The following is a 21,793-nucleotide window of genomic DNA, read 5'->3' as shown; positions in this document are numbered from 1 at the left end:
CACGTTAATGTGGAGCAAGTAGATTTGAGAAGGATTAAATTTAGAAATGGAGGAAGGACTCATTGTCTGCACGTACTATAGGAAGTTGGATAGGGATCGTGGGCTACATAAAATCTAAATAAATCCCTCGAGAAAGAATCAGAAGACCTTGGCTGTTTAAACAAAGCTTAAAGGTAGCTGGAGGCTTCCAGGAGAAATTTGTGCAGTAGTTTCCTATGTAAAACAACTTCCTCTTGGAATGATTTAAATAGCATGCAAGTAGAATATAAATAACATCCCATATCTGTAAAGGGCCGTGTTGCTATAATAGCATGCAGCTATTTATTCTGAAAGCCTGAACTGACAGAAGGAATTCTGCTGGGCTGTGGAGGCAGCGTGACACCCGTGGTCTGAAATGCCTTCCCTCCTGCACTTGTACTACGGCAAGACAGAGCATCCTCCTAGACAGGAATTCTGAGGTGTTTTAGAAGGGAGTTGTCTCTGTCTGTCTGTCTGTCTGCCAGCTTCTTTCCCTACCCCTTCCCCTCTCTAGTTGTTGGCAAGGCAGACAATCCTCAGGGAGCTGAGGCAGGAGCAGAGCCTGTGTCTCTCCTTTCCACAGCAGCTCTGTCCTGTCTCTGTGCCTTGGATAAGGGGATGGACTGGCTGAGCTCTCAGGGTCTCATCCACCTGCAGCTTCTTCCAGGAGCTGCACAGCAGATGTGGGTGGGGTAGGATCATCCATCAGGCTGCTGCTGCTCTGCGTACTCATCCTTGGGGGATGTGTGTGTATATCCATACACATATCTGTGTGTGTGTGTGTATCCATACACATATCTGTGTGTACATCCATACACATATCTGTGTGTGTATATCCATACACATATCTCTCTGTGTGCATCTATACGCATATCTGTGTGTGTGCATCCATACACATATCTGTGTGTGTATCAGGTTTGTGCTAGCTCACAGTGACAGTTTGGATGTTTTTTCTGGTCAATCTGAAGGAACAGAGACCATTTCTAACAAAAAAAAAGCCTTAGTAACTATGGAAATAAACAGGTTCAGTAGTGCAAGGGAATGACATAGAGCATCATCTCAGTTCTTGCCCCATTGGCAGCTCTGCTGAAAGAATAAAAGAACCAACCTTTAGCTACTGTAAGCATGCCAAATCTACTGTTTGTCTGGAGGAATATACAGTTCCTTGTACAGCATTTTGCCTTTTTATAATTATTATTCTGATTTTTTTTCTTCTCTATAAATTTACCAAATTCATGTTTGAAAAATAAAAAGTAGCTTTTTGAAGAACCATATTTAAATACAAGGAGGAAAAAGCTTCATCCTTGACCAACCTGAAAAGAATCAATCCTTCACCCATGCACTGTTACTGACAGCAGAGGGAAAGGTGTGTGCATTGTCACCACTTGCTTGGAGAGTTCGAGGGATGGATGTGGATACTGGAAGTTAGAGACACATCTCAGTTACTTAAAGGTGTTTTCAAAGATGTTTATCTGCTATCTCTTGTACAATCACAGTGCTAGCCAAGCAGTGTGAGTTTGTGTTGTCTGTCTCCAGTCTCACAGATCACTGTGTAGGATTATTTCTCAGACCTCCTTCTCAGTGTTATTTCCTTTCCCGACAGGTGAACCTTTTCTTCCTGCTGAATATCGTCCGTGTTCTCATCACCAAGCTGAAAGACACCCACAAGGCAGAGTCCAACCTGTACATGAAAGCAGTGAGAGCCACCCTGATTCTGGTGCCACTGCTTGGCATCGAGTTTGTGCTGTTCCCATGGCGACCCGAGGGCCGGATCGCCGAGGAGGTGTACGACTACGTGATGCACATCCTCATGCACTACCAGGTGGGCAGCAGCACACAGCCCTGCTCACCTGGGCCCAGAGCAGCTGGCATGGCAAAGTAAAGAGAAATGATCGCGCTATTTCAGTTTTTAAAGATCTTCATCCAGTAGTCTTTGACTTCTCAATACGCTTGCTGAATTTTCATTTAATTGCCTTCCCATTTTCAAAGGAAAGATGGCCCTATATTTTTAGTGATCTATTTTTAGAAGTAGTTTATCATGTTTAGATTTGTCCTGCATTTTCTCTGCTACCTATAGCTGAATTTTATCAGAAACCTTTAATTATCTCACACCTGAAGTAGCCCATATGCATATGAATTAAAGCAAAATCTTTGTTTTTATTTTACAGGGTCTACTGGTGGCTACAATTTTCTGCTTCTTTAATGGCGAGGTAAAGTAACAACTTTTACTATATAATAATTTTTCTATGTTTTTGTTTCAGCAATTAAGGAGGTGGTAATTTTTTTTTCTTTTTTGATTTTATGTCTAAATTTGCCTAAATTAAAAGAAGAAAACAAAGTATCAGGATGGCAAGAGCAGAGCTTTGAAAGGACTGTGCCATCATTCATGGCACCATTAAGTGTGTTAGAACTGATTCTTGAGTGCTGAGCTATACACACTAAGCTATTTGTCTTGATTAAGAAATTGAAGACAGTTGTCACTTTGCTATAAAGTCCATATAAATATCATAACATTGCAAAGCAGTTGAACACCCAGAAGGTTTATTTGTCTGTGTTGGAAGCTGTACAGGATGTTATCCTGGAGAATCACTGCCTGGTCCTTCTGTAGCAGGAGCAGGACACACTGCACACATTGCTGGGCTGGGGTATGGCTGTGTCCCATGGCATGGGGCTGGAATTAGATGGTCACCAAGGTCTCTTCTCCTTCTGTGAGTCTGGGATTGTTTTGTGACACTCTGTGAAAATTTTAGGCTGCAGTTTGGAAAAGTGCTTTTTAGAACAAATTAAAAGCACCGTTCCAAGGGTCAGACCTTAACAGCTTGGTGCACTTAGGGCAGGAATATGTGTGGGTTAGAAGTGCTTGTTTAAGGTACCATGATCAGCCAGTTCCAAGCACAAACCTTGTTCTGACATTCGAGGATTGTGCCAGGTTTCAGTAATAGATGGTATTGATCCTGTTGAAGCTAAGAAGCCTTGCTATTATCTTGGATAGGTCAGGGTCCCTGGAGTGCACAGGGTGACTTTCATGTAGAAACTCTTGCCCCAGGCTGTAGAGAGTGCACTTCCAGAGGCTTAATGTCAGAGATCAAATAGATCTAAAATTCTCCATGTTGCTTTTGCTTGCAAAAAAAATCCCAGCAACCCCAAAACAAATGAACAAAACTACCCCCACCAAAAAAAACTAACTGGTAATTTGCCAATGCTTTTGGCAGAGGAACAATTGCAATGTCATATTTATTCCTACACATCTGTTTGCTCATTTGTTCTACATTTAGTGTGGTTACAGTATGGGCTGTAAGCAGAAATGTGGGAGTAACCAGATGTTTTCCTAAGACTGAACCCTTAGGGTTTTTTATCAGATGTTCTAAAATTGTGTCAGTGTGTTTCCATAGTGTTTATTGGGCAGTAATTTTTACTCACAGGTAAATATTTGGCTAACACTAGAATTGACTCATGTAGATTGCCTATATTTTTTTTCCTAAGTCCAAAGTTGTCAGAATTACAATGAAACTACCATGGGCTTTGAAGGTTTATTTGTGTGTCTTTGCTGTGTGTCCCCCCTCCCAAATGCATGAGTCTCACTGATTTTTTTGCCCAGGAGCCAGAAAAGATGAAGAAAGGCTTTCTCTGAGTTCAGTGGGCCTGGAGCAGGGACCCTGATCTGATTTTACCAGAGAGTAGATGCAGGTTCAAGTCCCTGCTCACACATTTGCTTCAAAGCAAGATCATTAAGTGCTCTGGATCCAATCTGATCACTTGCCCTCACTCTGCATTTACATTTCACACACTCTTTCCCTTCTACAGAGCAACAAGCTCAGGATGCCTTCAGAATGCCACAGTATAGTTCAGAATGCCTCGTAAGAACAGGTATTTGGAAAAAAATCAACTTGTTCTGCTGCACTGGAAAATTAGGGAGGAGGGGTGAAAAACTTCGAAATTTCTGCAGTTTTTATGAAACAACATTGTCCACTGCTCAGTTCTGTCTTCTTCCTTGTGCCTCTTCCAAGGCTGTTTTTAATTTTAAATTATGATTGAGTTTGAAATCTATTCCTGTGTCTGTTCATATTTCGTTGTTAAAAGCTCATATTTTTTTAACATATCCTCTTCTGCTGTGTAAGAAAAACCAAACCTGAGTCATGCACTAAATTCACCATGGACTCATCAGTGGTAAAAGATGAGCTCTTCCACAACTCCTACAAATGCTTATAAGTGAATCACTGCTTTAATATCTACTGGCAGAATAATGTTTAAAGGAGGACTTAGGTATTTTAACATTAATTAATTTAGGAATTCAATTTTTAGATCATAGACCTGGACTTATTTAAACATACATGTCTGTGTTTGCTCTCTAGAGAGTGGAAATTTATGCTTTTTAAACCACTTTTGGGTTCAGTGCTTCAGTGACCACTATTTGCTTTTTAAAAATTAGTTTCAGTACACCTTGTTCAAAAAGGGACTCAGTGCTTTACAAACAACTGTATCAGTAAGGAAATCCAAGGGGACAGTGTAAGTAGGGAAAAATGTCAGCACAGAAAAGATGTGTTTGCTTTGTCTCCTAAAAGGTTCTGGCCAAGGCAAGTGGGGCTGCAGGCACTCATCTGCTCCCCTGCAGCCACAGCAGGGCTGAACAGAACCTGCAGCTGCAGCTTAGCTGGGCTGCACAGGGGCTGCTGCTCATCCCCCTTCCCTGCAACACCTCCTGAGAGGTTACAGGAGGAGAGCACCAGGGACTGCTGGCAGCACCTGGCTGCACTGAGTCTGTGTTTTAGAGGTGATGCTGACAATGGAATTGGGGTGATAGTGGGGCAGAGATTCCCAGTGGGCTATTAGCAATTAAAAAATGCTAAAAGAACTAATTTCTTTCTAAGTCTTAGACTGTCCCAGCTGTTGCTGTACACTTTAGTGTATTCAACATCAAATATCAGGAGCCAAATCCTGTTCAAGCAAGACACTTTTGGCCAAAAAGTGAACAAAAGTGATCTGCTAGGATAGAACTTCAGTGAAGATAAATTAAGAAATGCAAGAAAAATAGCTGGTATGTGCTACTGACTGTAGCCAAGGAACATCTCCAGTTTGCTGAGCAGAGCAGCCAGGGATGGCCTGTCAAATCCAGTTCTTACAGGCACTGCAGCTGTTGGTCACAAACCTCCTCCAGACAGGGTGGATGTGCAAGCCCTTCAGCTTGGATCTTCTGTGGCAGGGCTTCCCCAAGGACATTCACATTCTGCTCCTGGGCCAGCAGCCCACAGAGTAAGATGCTCTAACACCATGTTTTCCAGCTTCAGATGGCCTTAGCATGGCTTTTGGGGTCATACAGGCTGTGGTCAGAGGAGAAGCTTGCTCTGGATCTCTGATAAACCAGTAGGAATATCCTGTTGACATTTTAATAACGGTGCTATAATGACCTACATGATCTGTGTAAGCCTTGTGGGGTTTGTTTTTTTCCTTTCATTTCACTGCCCTACAAAAATGTTGCCATGAAGATCACTGTCTCAGGTTTGCAAGGTTATGCAGTCTGCTGTACAATAGATGAGAGAGATAAGTCTGTGTTGGGCTTTGGTTTGGTTTGCCAGCTCCTGGTTGGCGACTGAGCTGTTTAATTTGTCTGATATTCAGCATCAAGCTTCCAGTGTTAAAGGGCTGACTGGAAGGAGTCCTTCCTGCAAACCCATCAAATCCAGCCATTGTTGAGTTATAAGGTGAGAAAGAAAGAAAGACTCGCCCAGCTGGAACCAGCATCTCTGTTAATGACTGAGAAACACAACTATTATTACAATATTTTTCATTCAATGTATTCTTTAATATCCTTTCTTGTAACAAAGTTACAAAGTTCTACCCCTCCTGAGCTGAATTTACAGCTCTGTGCCACTGCTCAAAGCTGAGGAGAAGGTGATAAAAGCTCTATTCTCTCTTTGTGGGCAGACACACGTATTGTTAGAGTGTAATTGATTTTTCCCACCTTTTTCTGTAAGTGATTGGAAGGTTAGAGAAGACTGAAAGACATTCACAGCAGATGAAAGGATATAAGACCCTCCAGAACAGACACAGAGCAGGACAGAGGTGCAGCCCTGATTCAGCAGTAATGGAGAAGCTTTGGGAAGAATGCCAGGAATACATGGCTCAGTTAGAAATGCATGGAGAGTGTGATGGGGCAGCACAGAGGAAATGCTGTTCTCCTGTACAGGAAACCCTTTTTATAGCTCTCTGTCCCTGGCAGGGAGCAGCTGGACTGCTTTTCCCTGGCAGTAGCCCCAAGAGACTGGTCTTGCAGGGATGCTAGTGGCTCTCAGGAGCTGTGGAATCCTTTGGGTATCCTTTAGGACTGGTTAACAAATGTTATTAACATGCAAAAATAAGATGAACAATTGTTACTGAAGTAACCACGAGAAGTGTGGGAGAGGACTGGAGTGTGTAATTTGGCAAGCCTAGTTTATCTCCCAGCTCTGCCAAGACACTTCTTTGACCTTGTTAAGTCACTTAGTTCCAGTTGCTGGCATTTTCCCCACCTCCAGCCTGTCTTGTCTAAAGTGAAAATTGCTCAATGCGTAATTTTTTGCATGTGTGTCTACATTCAAACTCTGAGCCTATTGAAGCAACTGACTGTGAAAGGAGAACAAATAGAACACAGCTTCATGATGAACACAGATTGATTGATTCCAAACTAAATTCTAAGCTTCCCTCTTGGAAAAGTTGGAATTTTGAATATGCTTCGTGTCTTGGCTTTATGATAGGTTACAGGAGATGGATTCAACCTGTCCAAAGACTTAAGGTTCTGGCTCTGTTGGCTCTATTCTAAGGTTCTATGCAATGTATGTATTAATTAATCAAAAATTTCCCATGCTGAAACAAGAACTCGGCCTTTAGACTCTGAAGAAATACAGAATTGTGATATGAAACTCAAAAGTATTAAGATCGTTGATTTCTCATGGTTTGAAGATTTGTGTTTAGATGTTTAGAATGGATTAGCAAATTTTTATGAACAGTAAGAGAGCACTTCCTTTGCCCTGAAATGCTAATTTTTTATCTTAATTGGTTGATACTTCTTCCTTACTCTCTTGTAAAGGATTTGAGAAATATAAAGTTTTCCTTTAAACAGAGGTTTGTGATACTAGGCTGCAGGAAGTCTAAAGACTGCATCCCTTTTCTTGTATTTATTTTTATTTTTCATCATTAAAGCCAGAGTAAAATTAGACAAAAGGAGCCATTGTGTGAGGGAAATGGAAAGCAAACATAAATCCTGAAGACATATGGAAAATCCTAAAAATATTTGCCTACAATATAAACAATTAACTGGGGCAGTCACTGTTCACTGGGTTAGCAGTTAGGACTGCTTTCTGTACAAAGTTGGGCTGAAAAAGTAATTAAATATTCATGACTTGTAGGCAGTTTTTTTAATGTAGAAAAATGTTTGAAAAAGCAACCACAGGAGCTATTACCATTGTTAGCATTCCCCACTTGGCATCTTCCCTAAAAGACTAATTCCATGTGAATTTCATGAATGTGACACTTCATCACTCCACTCTGCACAGGTGTTTAACCATCCTGCAGGGAGGAAGGCCACAACAGACATCACATCCTTTCAGTGGGGACATGTAAACCAATGGGGCCTTCAGCTATTTTATCAGCTTTATTTTTAACTCTGGTAGAAATGTGGAGTTCAGGAAATTGTCCTTCTAGTCATTTGCTCAAGGTACAGTCAGAAATTGGGAAAGAGTGACTTGTGCCTAAATCATAGCAAATGCAAATTATGCTTTGTTGAGAGTAAATGAATTTACAGCTGCTGAGGATGTGGCCTTTTGAAAATAAGCATGAACAGAAATTACCTTTTTCACCTCTGTTTCTGATCTGTCTACACTAGACTGCAGTTCACAGGGGAGGAAGCAGAAAATTGTGTGGCTGCTGTTCCTCCTGTAAGCTGTGCTTTTTCTGAGCAGCTAGTACACTGGAATTGCCATTACATCACACCAAATTTGCTGAAAATAATGCTTACCTAAGGGGTGAATAATTCTGAATGTCTCAAGTGCTAAATGGCATGTAGGCGGGTAATGGAGCTAAAATCACAGGTGTGAAGTTAAATAGAAGTGTGTGCTTTCACATGGTAAAGGGTTTTAAATTTGAGGTTTAATACTATAGTGATGGGTGTGGGACAAGATGGGGGATTTTGGGTGGTGTCTCAATGTTCATCTTCCTTCTTCGTGGTTTCAGGTGGTAGCTTCTGGTTGGTCAGTCAGTGTCACACTGAGGGTCACAAGAAGTTAGTTATTGGGTTAAAAGGATAAATAATATAGGTGTTAATTTTCTATTGGACTGTTTAGCTTTAAAAGACCTTGCAGCAACTGGATCTCACTCCACTTTTCCTGGCAGAAATCCCTGCCCAGGATTTCTGAGCCTTTAGTGCCTCCTTTGCTGAGACCATGTCTATGTCCCCAGCGTCTGACCGCTCTTTGCTTTTGCCGGGCGCAGGTGCAGGCGGTGCTGAGGAGGCACTGGAACCAGTACAAGATCCAGTTTGAGCACAGCTTCAGCCACTCGGACGCCATGCGCACGGCCTCCTACACCGTGTCCACCATCAGCGACGTGCAGGGCTACGGCTACGGCCACGACTGCACCAGCGAGCACCTCAACGGCAAGGGCTACCACGACATGGACAGCGTGGCACTCAAGACTGAGAAGCTCTATGGCTGAGAGCTGGCTGGGCTCCTTCAGTGACTTCATGGCCAGAAGACCTCACCTACCTTGGGATGTGTTTATTCTGAATGATGCAAGCTCAACCAACACGTTTCTCATACATATGTGTGTGTGTGTATATGTATATATATACACAGACATGCATAGATATGTATGTTTGTGTTTCTGTGTATCTATACAGTATGGACATCTGTACATATATATCTATATATGTATGTGCATTTATATAAGGATACAAACTTTGCCTCTTCAGTTTCTACTGTGTAGACAAAGTTGGCAAATTTTTGTACAAAGGGAATCAATGAAGGATTTCTTATTTTCTTGGAAGTTTGTATAAGACTGTGCTGTGTTGAAGCCACTTCATTTGCCTATACAATCTTAGAGTGTAAATACCATACTCTGTTGTCTTAATTCAACCTAAAATAGAATGAAGCAAAATGGTTTAAGTAGGTGCAATAATAACATGAAGTTTTCCAGGTTCTTTTTTTTGGTTCAGCATTTGTTGGGCTGCCAGAAAAGCCTGACAGGTTGTCTGAGGTAACAGATTCAAAGGTAGATACCGCAGTTTTGGTTAAAGAGATTGATGCTTTGATTTGTTCTCTTCCCACTGTTTTACACCAAGCACAGAGACACCACTTCCAGTGTTAGCCTTGATGTACTTCTGTACTGCAATGTAATATCTTGCACCAAGATTTGAGCAATTTTATTTAAGCTATTTCAGGATATTCAGAAGTGTCTCCTTCTCCTAAATTGTATGGGTTTCTCCTTCTCCTAATTCTTCTGGGTTTAACAAAGACAAGACTGATGAGGCCTCACTGCCAGAGAGCAAAGGAGTAACCTGAGTTACTGTAAGTGCCTCCAGACACTCATAGTAACTGCAGCTGGTGGAACTTCACTGTGTGCTTAAGGAATTTACTCGACTGGAGAAGATCACGTACAGAATGTGTTGTAGCATTGTTCTGATTTTACATTTATGTATTTCCCTGGCCATATGCTTGATAACTTATTCCTTCATTTTTGGGCAAAGTTTTGATTAATTTTGTGGCTGTTTTTGTTATCTGAGATGAGCATGCAAGACTGAACACAGTGCACATGATATACTACCTTTAAAGCCAGTATATGAGACTCAGACTCATCAAACTAATGTTAGTAATTCTTATTATTTGGAAAATCCAGTAGAAAGTTTGTATTATAAAGGTTCAAAACCTTACAGATTGAGAATTTTAATATTATTTACAATTGGTTGATTCTGAATCTCAGTCTCAATTAGCTAAGAAGTGAACTTTATATGTTGTTTCTTTGGTTCTGCTGGTGCATAAAGGGCTCACTGAAAATAGGAGGTTGCAGGAAGGTCTTGAGATAATGTGTCATTATAGAAATTTATGTTTTTGTTAAATCTTTACACTTTAAAGAAATAGCAGTGAAGTGAAATGACAAAAATGCTCAAGAATGAGGGCATGAAACGAGGTGAGTTCACTGAAAATTAAAAATGTAAGAAAAATTATATACATTTCATTTGCAGCAAAGTCTACTTGAAGTGGGGGAAATCCAAAATTAGGCAGAAGAAGAAATAGATGCTGGAACTGTGATAGACTGTTTTGCTAATGAGGATATTTCTGCTGCATGTAGTCCACTCAAAAAAATTGCAAGACAGTTAATTCTGAGACCGGTTTGAAATCTGGATACTAAATTAGTGTAGACAAAACATCTTGACTTTGGCATTTAAATATTTATGTCAGTAGTTTTTCTCTATGCTTCTAGGTAATTTTGGGTGTTCATTAATTTGTGATTTCATAAGGCATTAAATGCTTTGGACTTAGAAAACATTAGGAGGACGTGGCAAGATCATGGCACTTGCACCTTTCTTTAGTTTTTTTTTACAGTTCTTATACTGGAGTTTGAATATGGAAAGTGTTTTATTAATGATTTCGTTTCACAATGTAGAATCTCAGCTAGGATGCACAAATAAAGATTTCTCCTCTTCTGCAGGGCTGTCTGGTCAGTTGATGGGAATGATCTGAAGAATCTGTTGGCTTGTGTAGTGTAGGGCAGTGTGAGATCTGGCAATCAGATGTCACAGTCTCTTAAATTTTAAGAGTGACAGTAAAAATGTCTGCTACAACATGACTAGAGGTTGCTTAAACTCTGCTTGCTGATCTTTGTAGTGTTATTTTAAATTTGTGCAATGTTCTGAAGTTATCAAGTGGTGCAGAAAATCCCTGCTCCGGTGTAGCAGTTTTACATTTGTGGGACCAGATCACCAGCTGGTATAAATCTGTCTTGAGTGCCCTTTGCAGGATCTGCAGGTACCACTGAGCCTCAAAGTCCATTTAACGTGCTGTAAGCCATTTATAGAATATTATTAGACAATTATTTCATGGTACCTGGTGGATTGTTGTTCTAATTAACACATGGTTGGTTTAGAACATGATACATATTAGACTTTAATTAAGCTTAATTGTCAGAGAGGCAGTTTAAATTTAACAGACTATAGATTTTGTCATTTAATACATATTTCTAATTGCTCTCTGCCCTCTCTTAGAGAAACTTGTAATGGTAATTTAGGAGGGAAATTGTTTTTATCCAAAAGTTATCCTACTTCCAGGTGGACAATCACATCTTCCTTCCAGGCACACACCTCCATCTTCACTTTGGAAAAGAAAGACATCCAGCTGGATGTGCAAGAAAATCTTTCTAGCTGTGAAGGGTCACATGGTATAGCAGAGCTAGATTTCCCCTCTCCTGCTGAGGTTAGATAATCTAATTTGCATTGGAAAATACCAATTCCTTATTTTGTCTTCCTACCTCACCTTTTTCAGTTTCTACATAGCTAAGAGAAGGGTCTGCTTCTTAAAATGTTTTTCTGTCACCATAAGTTAAAATGAAATCCTTATGCTGATTTCTTATGGCTCTCTTCTACTTACAGAATGTTGTAGTCCATAGCTCTATTTTCTGGGATGGAAGTAAACTCTCTTGCTGAGGCTGTGAGATTCCTTTGAACATGCAGATTGTTTGTTTATTACCTGTTATTATTTGCTGTTTCTTTTCTTTTTTAATTATTGTTTAGGGAGGATGTATTGTTTCAATCTACAGGGGCTACAGCAAGAGTTGTCTTATATTTGTTATCTGTCACACCAGCATATTATGATTCAATGAGAGAAAATGTCTATTTTTAATGCTACTGTCTTCAATTAATAAATGGCTGCATTGCAGGGTCCTCACTTGGTTGTTTAATGTTGGCTTTTATGTTATGCAGTTTTTCATGGTGGTGATCTACAAGAGTATTTGGCTGTAGAAATGCTGCAACATGTACTCCTTTTGATGTCAAGAAACATTTGGGCTGGCAACCAGGCAACATTCATTTATTGTACTATGTAAATAAGATTAATAGAAGCTATGGCATTGTATTTATTGCTTACACTAAGAACAAAATGAAAAAATGTGAAGTTATTTTTTGGTTGTTCATTTTCACCTTGTTCATATGAATCATGCATTTTAATTGCTGAGAGAAGTATTGTTTCTGATCAATAAAATATTACTCCATTTATTCATCTCTCTTGTGATGTAATATAACAAAGCTGATCTAAATTGGCTTTCACAGATGTCTTAGCTCTGTGATAGTAAAATATTAACCCAGGGAGAAAGTAATTACATAGAGTTACTAACAATTATTCTGGTTTTAAGTGTTTTTCAATACTTATATTTAATACTTGAGTGCTGGATTTCTGGAGGAAGTTTGTACAGCTAAGATAAGACAACTGGACATAAAATAATTCATATTTCTTGTCTTCTGAATCCACCTTTTAATAAAAAGTTATTAATAATTACTTACATTAAGCCAAATGTCTGTTTCATCAGGAACTAACAGTAGAGTAGAGACTAAATTGAGTGTATCCATCTTCTCCATCCCATCAGTGGAGGTAGATAAGCAAACCTGAGCTCAAATAAAGAGCCCAAGCAATATTTAATCACACCAGGGGATCTTAAATGCTGGGTGTTAATCCTACTGTCTGCCTGTACACTATTTAAAGTGTGCTAATATCTATCCAAAAATGCACTGTCTCCTGCCCCTCTTCATGACTTCTAAGCAGGAGCCTGTAATTCCATGTAGGTTTATTTTGAGCTTTAGCTCCTAGGACCAAATGGCAGGCCATGGAAATTGTTACAGACTCTACTCACACTAAGTTATGTCTATTCCTTCAGTTCTCTGGCAATACTCCCACTAACACATGCTCTGTATTTACAGAGTTAAAACTGTTCCATTTAACAATTGTTCTATACTGTTATACAAGTAACTATAGAGAAGTAAATCCAAGACTCCAAATCCAAAAGCTGTTCCTTACAACATTTTTTGTAACTCACACCCAGAAGCAGAAAAGGAGCAGAAATATCTACAGTGGCATTTTCCAATGCAGTATAGGTGCCCAAAAGCAATTAAACACCAAAATTAAACACACTATCCTAACCTCCTCAGACAAAACAGTGCTCTTTACAATTTCTATGTAATTTTAAAAGAGGAAATGTTTTTACAGCACAAGTAGCCTCACAATAATTGAAGCAAACTTATCAATATCCCATCAATATTGACACAGAATCCCATTCCACTCTCTGCAAGATACAAAAAACATATATATATTCCAATTACCTTGATAGTGTATCTTGCACACTCTTGTCATGGCAGCCACCAATGAAGTCAAAGGTCTAAACCAAAGTTTTAGCTTTTGATAATGATCTGACTCTAAACATCTATGTGACAAGAAAAATACAAAATTCATTTTCAACTAGATGAAATCCATTCCAAAGTAAGTCTGACTGCAAGTGCAGAGGTGACAGACCCCTGTTTATAATTACAATTATCTGTCAATCACTCTACAGCTGCAGCTCTTTAACATTTTTTTAAACCATACTCCCTAAATGAACAATTCCAATTCACCTACATGGAGTTCCAGCTTCATTTGAGGCAAATGACATACAAGATTCTTTTTAAATTAAATTCATTTTTATCACTGCCCCCTAAATTTTAAAGATATTTCAGCTACTACTTCAAAGTTTTCTTCCCCTCAACAAGGTTCACCACCCTAAATGAAAACTCTTACAAAAGCAAAATATCGTATGAGTATTGCTAATTCCTTTGATGCTTAATACATTGTTTTATGTGAATTTAACAAAATACTAATACAGGAAAAAAATCAAAGCCTGTTTTCTGAAAAGTGCTTAAACACTATTGTGTTTGATGAACAAGCTTTCCTGGAAATTCAGATTTCACAACTGGTATCAAAATGAAAAAAATGACACAAATTAAAAAGTGCCCAGAGGTGCTGATGTTCCTGGTGAATCCAAGTTTCATTGGTGGATTCAGGCAATCTAAACCAAGTTGTTCCCTGGGAAGGAGCCAGGAGCAAACCCTTCTCTGCAGAGAACTGGTTCGGTCAGTGTTTGGGGCAGAGTCCAGCAAGGAACCCCAAAGTTGTACAGCAAATACATTATCAAAGGAGAAAACAGGCTATTCATGTATTGGCTTAGTTCCTTACCTGGATATTTGCAACTGAAAGGTGACAAATGTTTGCCTGTAGCAGAGAAACTCCTTCCAAAGGGTCTCCATGCACTGGACAGAGATTACTGTGAAGTGGTGGTGTCTGACACAATGAAGTCCATAGACAGCTGTTCCATATTGTGACAGTCCACTGTTATCTCCAGTAGTTTTTTATATAAATATTTGAAAAAACAAAATACTGAATTAGTAGAGAATAACAATATTTAGATGCCACAAAAACTAGAATACACTAAACAGAAATAGCTATCAGTTAACACAAACATGATGATAAAAAAACATTGCTGGATATGAGGGAATTAGAGCAAAGGGGTAAAAAAGTAGAATAAACTGTTCTGTGCCTATTTATTTTTTAAAATGTGCTAAAAAAGTTTTCAAATCAGAGTATTGCTACCTTTCAAACCACATATTTATAGACTTAGAGAAATGATAATGACTTTGTCCCTTATGCTCCCCTGGATGTAGACCTGAAACATCAGAGAAGAGCTAATCTTGAATGGGAGCCAGATGCATGCATTTAGCAGAGAGCTCCAAAGAGCATTTGGCTGGGGTTCCTGCAGGGCTCTGCAGCCATGTGCTCCTCAGGGCAGTGTCCATACCTGACTTCCTCCTGGTGCTCACAAGGAACTCCCATCCTGTGATAACAAATGCACTCCAGGAGCTTCCTCAAGCTCCTTCTGTCGTACTTTGGGCAGATGATTACAGAAAGGGTTTCCCTACTCCAGGGTTTTTTCCCAGAGCCTGTAGGCATTCAGTATTTAACAGAACTGGGATACTCTCTATCCAGATAATGCAATGGACTTGCTACAAGAATTTAGAAAGTTAGAATATCAATGCCTTCAAAATACCTGTAGTAAAAGTAGTTAAATTTCAGGTAATTTCAAAGTATGGACTCTGATCCAAACAGTCCTTTCTGTATGTGCTATGAGGTGTAGAAATTGTTTCCTTTTCCTTCTGTCAGTGGAAAATGACAGTAGCTATTTTTCATTGAAAGCTAATTACCTCTTCTTTTCCCCCACATGGACTCGTTTCTAACAGTCAGGAGTGCTCCTAATAGCCTTCTCTAGCTGTAATTAAAAAGCTAATTAGAATGATCTGTAATTCATGTGTAAAATATTCTTAGAAAAGAAGGTTCAATCAGGAAGCTTTCACAGAAATAATGAAAATATTGAAAGGAAAAATAGACACATGGTAGTAGCAAAACTCCCTAAATGTGTTTTTTTTGCAGACAACAACAGCATTATTTATAATTATGTTTTCATGATATAATGGAAAAAGATTTTTACCTTTTAAGCCATGTAAAGTGAGGATTTTATAGAAGTATAAGCACTTAAAGTGGTAAAATATACTATTTAAGTTTCAGCAAAATATTTTGAGTTTTACACCTTACTGTCTGTGCCACCACCTCAGATCTCAGCATTTCTCCAGTACTGGTATCATCTTTTATTATTTCCAATAAAATCTTCCTCCCATTTTTTAGTATTCATCAAAGGCCAGCCCCAGCAGTTATCTATGTTCTGCAAGATGCTTTCCTTTCCACCAGCTCTCTCCAAAGCTCTTGGAAAGTGGAGGTAATACTGCTCCAGCCTAGCATCTTTGCCCATCTGTGCCAGGAGCAGTGCAGGAGGGCAGTCAGCAGCACTCCCTGAGTTTCATGGCTCAGGGACGAAGGAAGTGCAGCCTCAGAGAGTCTTTACCTCACCATTTCCCAGGCAGAGTTGTTCTGGCACTGGGGAATAACTGGTATTGCTCCTTTCTGTGAGGAAGAATGCACAGAACTGGTTTCTGGCTGGACTCTCCTTGCTGAGCTGTGCAATCTCTGACTTTCTCCCCAATCTCTCCTCATTTATGTCTCCTAGTGCTGTTGAAATAACTGACGGGAGCAGGAATCCTCATCACTTCCTACATGCAGTGGTGGCTGCAAATTGAAAGCCAGACAAATCTAAGAATTCATCCCATTCCAAATCCAGCAGAAGCATAAAATAAATAAAGCATAGATTTACTAAACATACAGAGACAGTAGGAGCACACTCCAAGCAAACAACACCAAAGTCATGGGTTCAATCCCTGGACAGACCATTCCCTTTGGAGTTGGACCCAATGGTCCTTGTGGGTCCCTTCCAGCTCAGAACATTCTGTGATTATGGCCAGAGATAATATTAGCATGCAAAGCTTACAGAGCAGTGTTACAGAAACAAAAATAAAAAGACAAACTGGCAAAAAAAAAAAAAGAAAGCACAAACTGAAGAGAAAGTGAATAAAAAAGATAAAAAAGATGCTTGTACAGATATGGACTGTCTCTGATTTAAGAATTCCAAAAGCAGTCTCTCTTCTGTCCTTGCAAAAGAATTGTGCTTTAGAATAAAGAAAAATTACACATCCATCTATTTGCAGACATTCCCCCCTGGTTTCCCAGACACAGACATGATGATGAGAGGTAAAATTAAGAGGGGCCTGGGGCTTCCTGCATTAGCATCAGTGGGCACAGCCCATACACTTAGCAGAATGGAAGGGGTAGCAACTCCACACATCTCTTTTGCCTTGTCTTTCCTTAATTTCCCTTCTTCTATGCTCAACATAATGTCATCTGGCTTTATCTACAGTGATTCTACACAATGAATTCCTTAGCCATCCAGCCCAGTTTCCAACGAGTGCCAAGACAAAGAAATCCTTCTTATTTCTGTTAAAGCAATACTTACTGTCAAAGGTATTTACTGCAGAATTAAATACTATCTCCTTTGTCTAGGCTAGATAGGAAAGTTCCCACAGAATTAAGTGAAGCAGTTTGGATAAGACCTAACAGCCCTGAAGTGAGCATGACCTTTTTAAAGGTTTAAAGTACCTTCTTTATTAATAATGTCTCCCTTGGCTGCATTTGAAAGCAACAATCTATAGAAGGATTAGCCTAGTAGTGGTTCCTTCTAAACAGCAACTAACTAAATTGTAGAGGACTAGTGTGAGTTTGAGTCAAATACAGGTGGATGTGCACCATTAAATAAATAAAACTTAAGAAACAAGTTTTCCCTGCTTGCTTCCATCTACTCCTTGAACGAGCATTATCATATTCACAAACCAGCAGCACCCATGCAGTCTGCCCATAGAAAACCTTTTTGGTGTTTTTTATGTTAAAATGTTCCATTTACCAACTTCTTAACAACCACTGAGACCACAGATTCCAACTCATTTTGCATTTACCAGCTGGCTTTGTGCTCATTCTAACTCTCCTATCTGGGCTCTGTGCTATCTCTGGTGAAGTCCTACACGTTTCTTTTACAGGATTTATTTGAAGTAGCCTCTGAAGTGCATTGTCACCTACAGGCAGGAAAAACAAGGTTTTAAATCTCTTGATGGGACTGTCCTCTTACCAAGGACAAGGTAGCTGTGCATTCTGATTGACAATGCTGTGTGTTTAGCAAGGTGCACTTAGAGAACGAACATTCTCTTCAAGTCACAAATGATTGGCATCTGCTGGAGAATGTAAGCTACCACAAAGGGAGAAAACATGCTCTGAAGTACACTAACATACACAATGACAAAAACAATTTAATGGCACATTCATAGAACTGACACTGAAATTATTACCTTTTCCTGGCCTTGTGTGTTATGGTTTCAGGCCCACAGTGTACTCAAAGATGTGCTGTACTGAAATCACTATATGTGTATCTGACTTCAAGGCACAGTAGGAAAGAACAGAGGGGCACCTGGCAAAAATGGGTTCCCTTGTTGTTAAGATTTGAGGGTTTTTATCACTGCTGCCTCATTGCCATCATCATCAGGGTACTGAGGTGAATCTCCTTTTCTACACCCAGTGTGATTTTGCCCAAAGCAAACACTGGCTTGATAATTACAGGTCCAAAATTACTTCCTTGCATGAGAGAGATGTTTATTTTTAAAGGAGGATGCTGGCAGGTATTTCTGTATCACCATTTTCATACTCCGTCTTTCAAACAATGCAGCTCAAAGGACATACTAAAGACACATGAAATATGATCTAGTATGTTCTTTTGAATGCAGAAAAAGGCCCAACAGACCTGTCCTCAAGTGATGTGTAAATAACTGTTTAAAAATTGAGAACAGGAGATCCTCTCACTAGCAAACACATGGTGAGAGCAACATGTTCTCATCGTAGTGATGACAGAAAATTCAGCAAAAAGAGTTTTGCTTTTCCTCATTTGCTTTGAACTTGTCACTATATTTTTGCAAGCTCCCTTCATCATCTGTAAATACTCAGCAGGGTCATGTGATAGGAAATTGCAATATTTTAGCCTCTCCAACTATGTGTCATTCAAATCATTGCACTCTACTTTGAGGCTCGAAGTTAATTCATCTGCAGATGAGCCAGGGTGCCTCTGAAGGCTGCTCTGAAGGTAGCAAGGAGCTGAGAGCCCCAGACCCAGCCAGCCTTGCAGAGTTGCATCTGCCCTGCCAGAGCTCAGAGAGCCGTGGGCAGGACCTGATCTCTCCTCTCAGACATAAACACTCATGACAAGAGCCATTTTTACCTGTCAGTTCAGTGCAGGTCTCTGACCACCCAGCCATCCTGGAAGTAAACTTCTTCAGGGATCCCTTTTTAGCTGACACTGGATTATTCTCTTCTTTCCTGTAAGCCATATAGGAAAATTTGCAAGAGTAAAGCTCCTTGAGACTCTCACCTCCTGTGAATTTGTACAGGGTCAAACATATTCTGATTTTTCATTGTTTAAATATTTAGCTTATTTAGCTATCTTGCCTCCTTTGAGTCTATCTTGACTCTGTTCTAGGAGCCAAGATGTCCTTTTCAACAGCTAATATAATTTTTAATGTTTTAGGTGTTTTTAAAATCTGTGGCAGTACCCATCAGCAAGTGCTTCCTTCACACACTGCCAGTTTACCACAATAGGTATTCCAGAGCTCCTATTGTCAACACTATTCCTCCAGAATAAAAACAAGTTTGTGGAGTTTTTTACTTAAATTGCTGTATTTATGTTGGAAGAAAATATTTGAAACCATGAAGTGTTTTTTCTGGAATATCTACTCTGGTAGATGTCCAAGCACAATTGTCCCATCAGTAGCAAATGGGGAAGTAAAACAAAGCTCTCCAGCAGTCTAGGGCATATCTTGAATCTGTAAATCAGCATCTCCTATACTAGGTCTTTGTTTCATAGTTTTGTGGTAAAAATCACTGCTCTTGTCCACTTGCCATGTGCCTCCATATCTGGTATGGCCCACCATTCAGCAAAGAGTCAAGTATAATTTTCCTAGGCAAAGAAAGTGAAGATATCTGGGTTGCTTGAAAGAATGAAAAAAAAAAAAAAAGTGCTACAGAAAGCTTATAAGCCTACAAGAACTGTATCACTCAAAATCTGTGTGGGGGTGAAGGTGCATTTTACAAATGCACAAAAGTACAAACATCAGCAATAAAACAATTATGACAGACTAAACTCCATTTCCACCATGAAATACAATAAGTACAGTCCCCTCTAAGAAAATCAACTACTTTTTTTTAAAAATGATTTACCAAATTATAGTTTCCAAATATTAAGGAAATAGTGAAGGAAATAATTGTTTACTTTTAGAACAAGGTGAAACTATTCATTAAAAAAATTGTAAGGTAAAAGTTCATTATTTTTAAAAGGATATGATAAAATACAGAAAAGAAAATCAAAATATTTTATACATCAAAAACATAGAATACGAATAGCAAAACTTGCCACAGTTTCTCTGGGCAACCTGTTCCTGTGCCTCACCACCCACACGGTGCAGAATTTCTTCCTAATATCCAATCTAAACTTGCCCCCTCTCACTTTAAATACCCTTCAAGAGATAACAGCACATTGCCTTAGTATCTTTAATGTTATTTTTCATCTTCTCATCTTGAACAATAACTCTAGATTTTTTTAAAATTCATGAATATGGCATTCATATTTGTGGTAAAATAAGAAAGCTGTAGGCTTTTCTCACGTTTTCTGATGTCACTCAAAGCAAAGAGATGCTTTGGGCTTTGTCCTTTCAGCCAGTACATTAAAATCCTTAAAACATTCCAGGTTTCTATTCAATTTGTGAGTCATGCTTTATATCTAAAACACTCATCGGTCTGCTCTTGGAAATGAGAAGAATTTGCCAAGATAATTTTTGCAAAAGAATCTTTTTTCTTTTCAGACAGTTTCAAACAATGTGGCCTGTCCGTGACTCCAGACTTTCTTTCCCCCAGCCCAACCCAATTAGATTACAAATATTTTTCTTCATCTGATCACAAGAGCACTAAGATTTGTCCGTGTCTGTGATGCACAAGCTGCACGAGCCCGGTTTTGTTCCCAGCTGCACTGTGCCAGCACTCTCCTTGGAAAGGTCTCCACACAGCTGAAGTTTACCCCTGTTGTCCCAGTAACAAAACCACTCAGGCTGCTCACCGGGAGCTCAGCCCAGCTCTCAGCCCTGGTAGATTGCTGATTCATGCAGCTCCTTAGGCAGAGTGAGGGCTGCCTTCCAAGGGAATCCATACCTGAGACAGCAGGCGCTCAGAAATCTGCCTGCTCACCTCCTTCCCGAGATCCTTATCCCCACTATCACCAATTACATTTCCTTCAGCTATAGGCTGACATTCTGTTTCTTCCCAATGTTGTCCTGAGCCTCTGCCATGATCTGTTTCCTCTTTTAGCTCCTAAATAAATCCCTATTCTCTCATGGTGCTGAACACAGGGCAAATGAGTCTAAAAGACCACAAGCTGGTGTTCTGTTTCTTTAAATTAGTACAGAAAAACACCAACTGTTGGAAAGAGATCTGACATAGCATCTTTCAAATCATATTTTTAAAGAAGTGAAAATATTCCCTTTCTTACTTGTTTAATTACAGTAATTTCACGACCATAAGGTGCACCGGATTATAAGGCACACTTCTGGGTGTCGGTAAATTTCCGAACTTTTGCCGATATATAAGGCGCACCGGACTATAAGGCGCACTTTTTTTTTGCAGTGAGGATCCGCCCCCAGCTCCCTCCGCGCGGTTGCTGGCCGAGGCCCCGCCTCAACCCGGCAGCCACGGGCCCCTGGACCCGCCTGTACCTGGCTCCCCCCACCCCACAGCTCGCACTTCCGGGTTGGCAAATTTCCCAACTTTGTCCATCAGATAAGGTGCTCCGGACTATAAGGCGCATTTCCAGGTTTGGACCAAAATTTTAGTCAAAAAGATGCGCCTTGAAATTACTGTATTTTGAGTTGCTCATACAACACAGCCCTTTGGATGAATTTGCTCTCTCTCACAGCTAAGTGCCTGTTCTTGTTCCTCTGTATTTCTCCCCAGAATGATAAATGTCCAACTGGGGACAGGAGCTCTAGGCTCAGCTTAGAGCTTCCTTCATGTCACTTGCAGCATGGCCACTACACAGATCTTGCTGGCCCATTGCTGAGCATGCATGAAAAATACATTGGAGAGGTTAGTTCCTCTCTTGTAGAGTCCCTCTACTACAAGTTGCTATTAAAAAATAAGAAGTTCTTCCCAACTTCCACAATACATACTGTGAGTTTCCATCAGGTGGTTACATGGTGAAGCCATGCACG

General features: G+C 39.8%; 1 protein-coding gene across 3 annotated transcripts in view; it reads left to right on the top strand.

The window, feature by feature from the left end:
• CALCRL (calcitonin receptor like receptor) overlaps window positions 1-9,467 on the top strand; it is a 62,628-nt gene extending 53,161 nt beyond the window's left edge. For all 3 annotated transcript variants that reach the window (XM_033064949.2, XM_033064947.1, XM_033064948.1), the window contains exons 11-13: window positions 1,622-1,840; window positions 2,187-2,228; window positions 8,482-9,467. In XM_033064949.2, coding sequence (XP_032920840.1) covers window positions 1,622-1,840; window positions 2,187-2,228; window positions 8,482-8,703 — 483 coding nt within the window. In that variant the 3' untranslated portion in view covers window positions 8,704-9,467. The remainder of the gene's footprint in view (window positions 1-1,621; window positions 1,841-2,186; window positions 2,229-8,481) is intronic.
• The last annotated feature ends 12,326 nt before the right edge of the window (window positions 9,468-21,793 follow it).

The sequence above is a fragment of the Catharus ustulatus genome, chromosome 7, assembly GCF_009819885.2.
Source record: "Catharus ustulatus isolate bCatUst1 chromosome 7, bCatUst1.pri.v2, whole genome shotgun sequence".
NCBI lineage: Eukaryota > Metazoa > Chordata > Aves > Passeriformes > Turdidae > Catharus > Catharus ustulatus.
The sequence above is the reverse complement of the archived record's forward strand: the minus strand, read 5'-3'. Positions and strand labels throughout refer to the sequence as shown.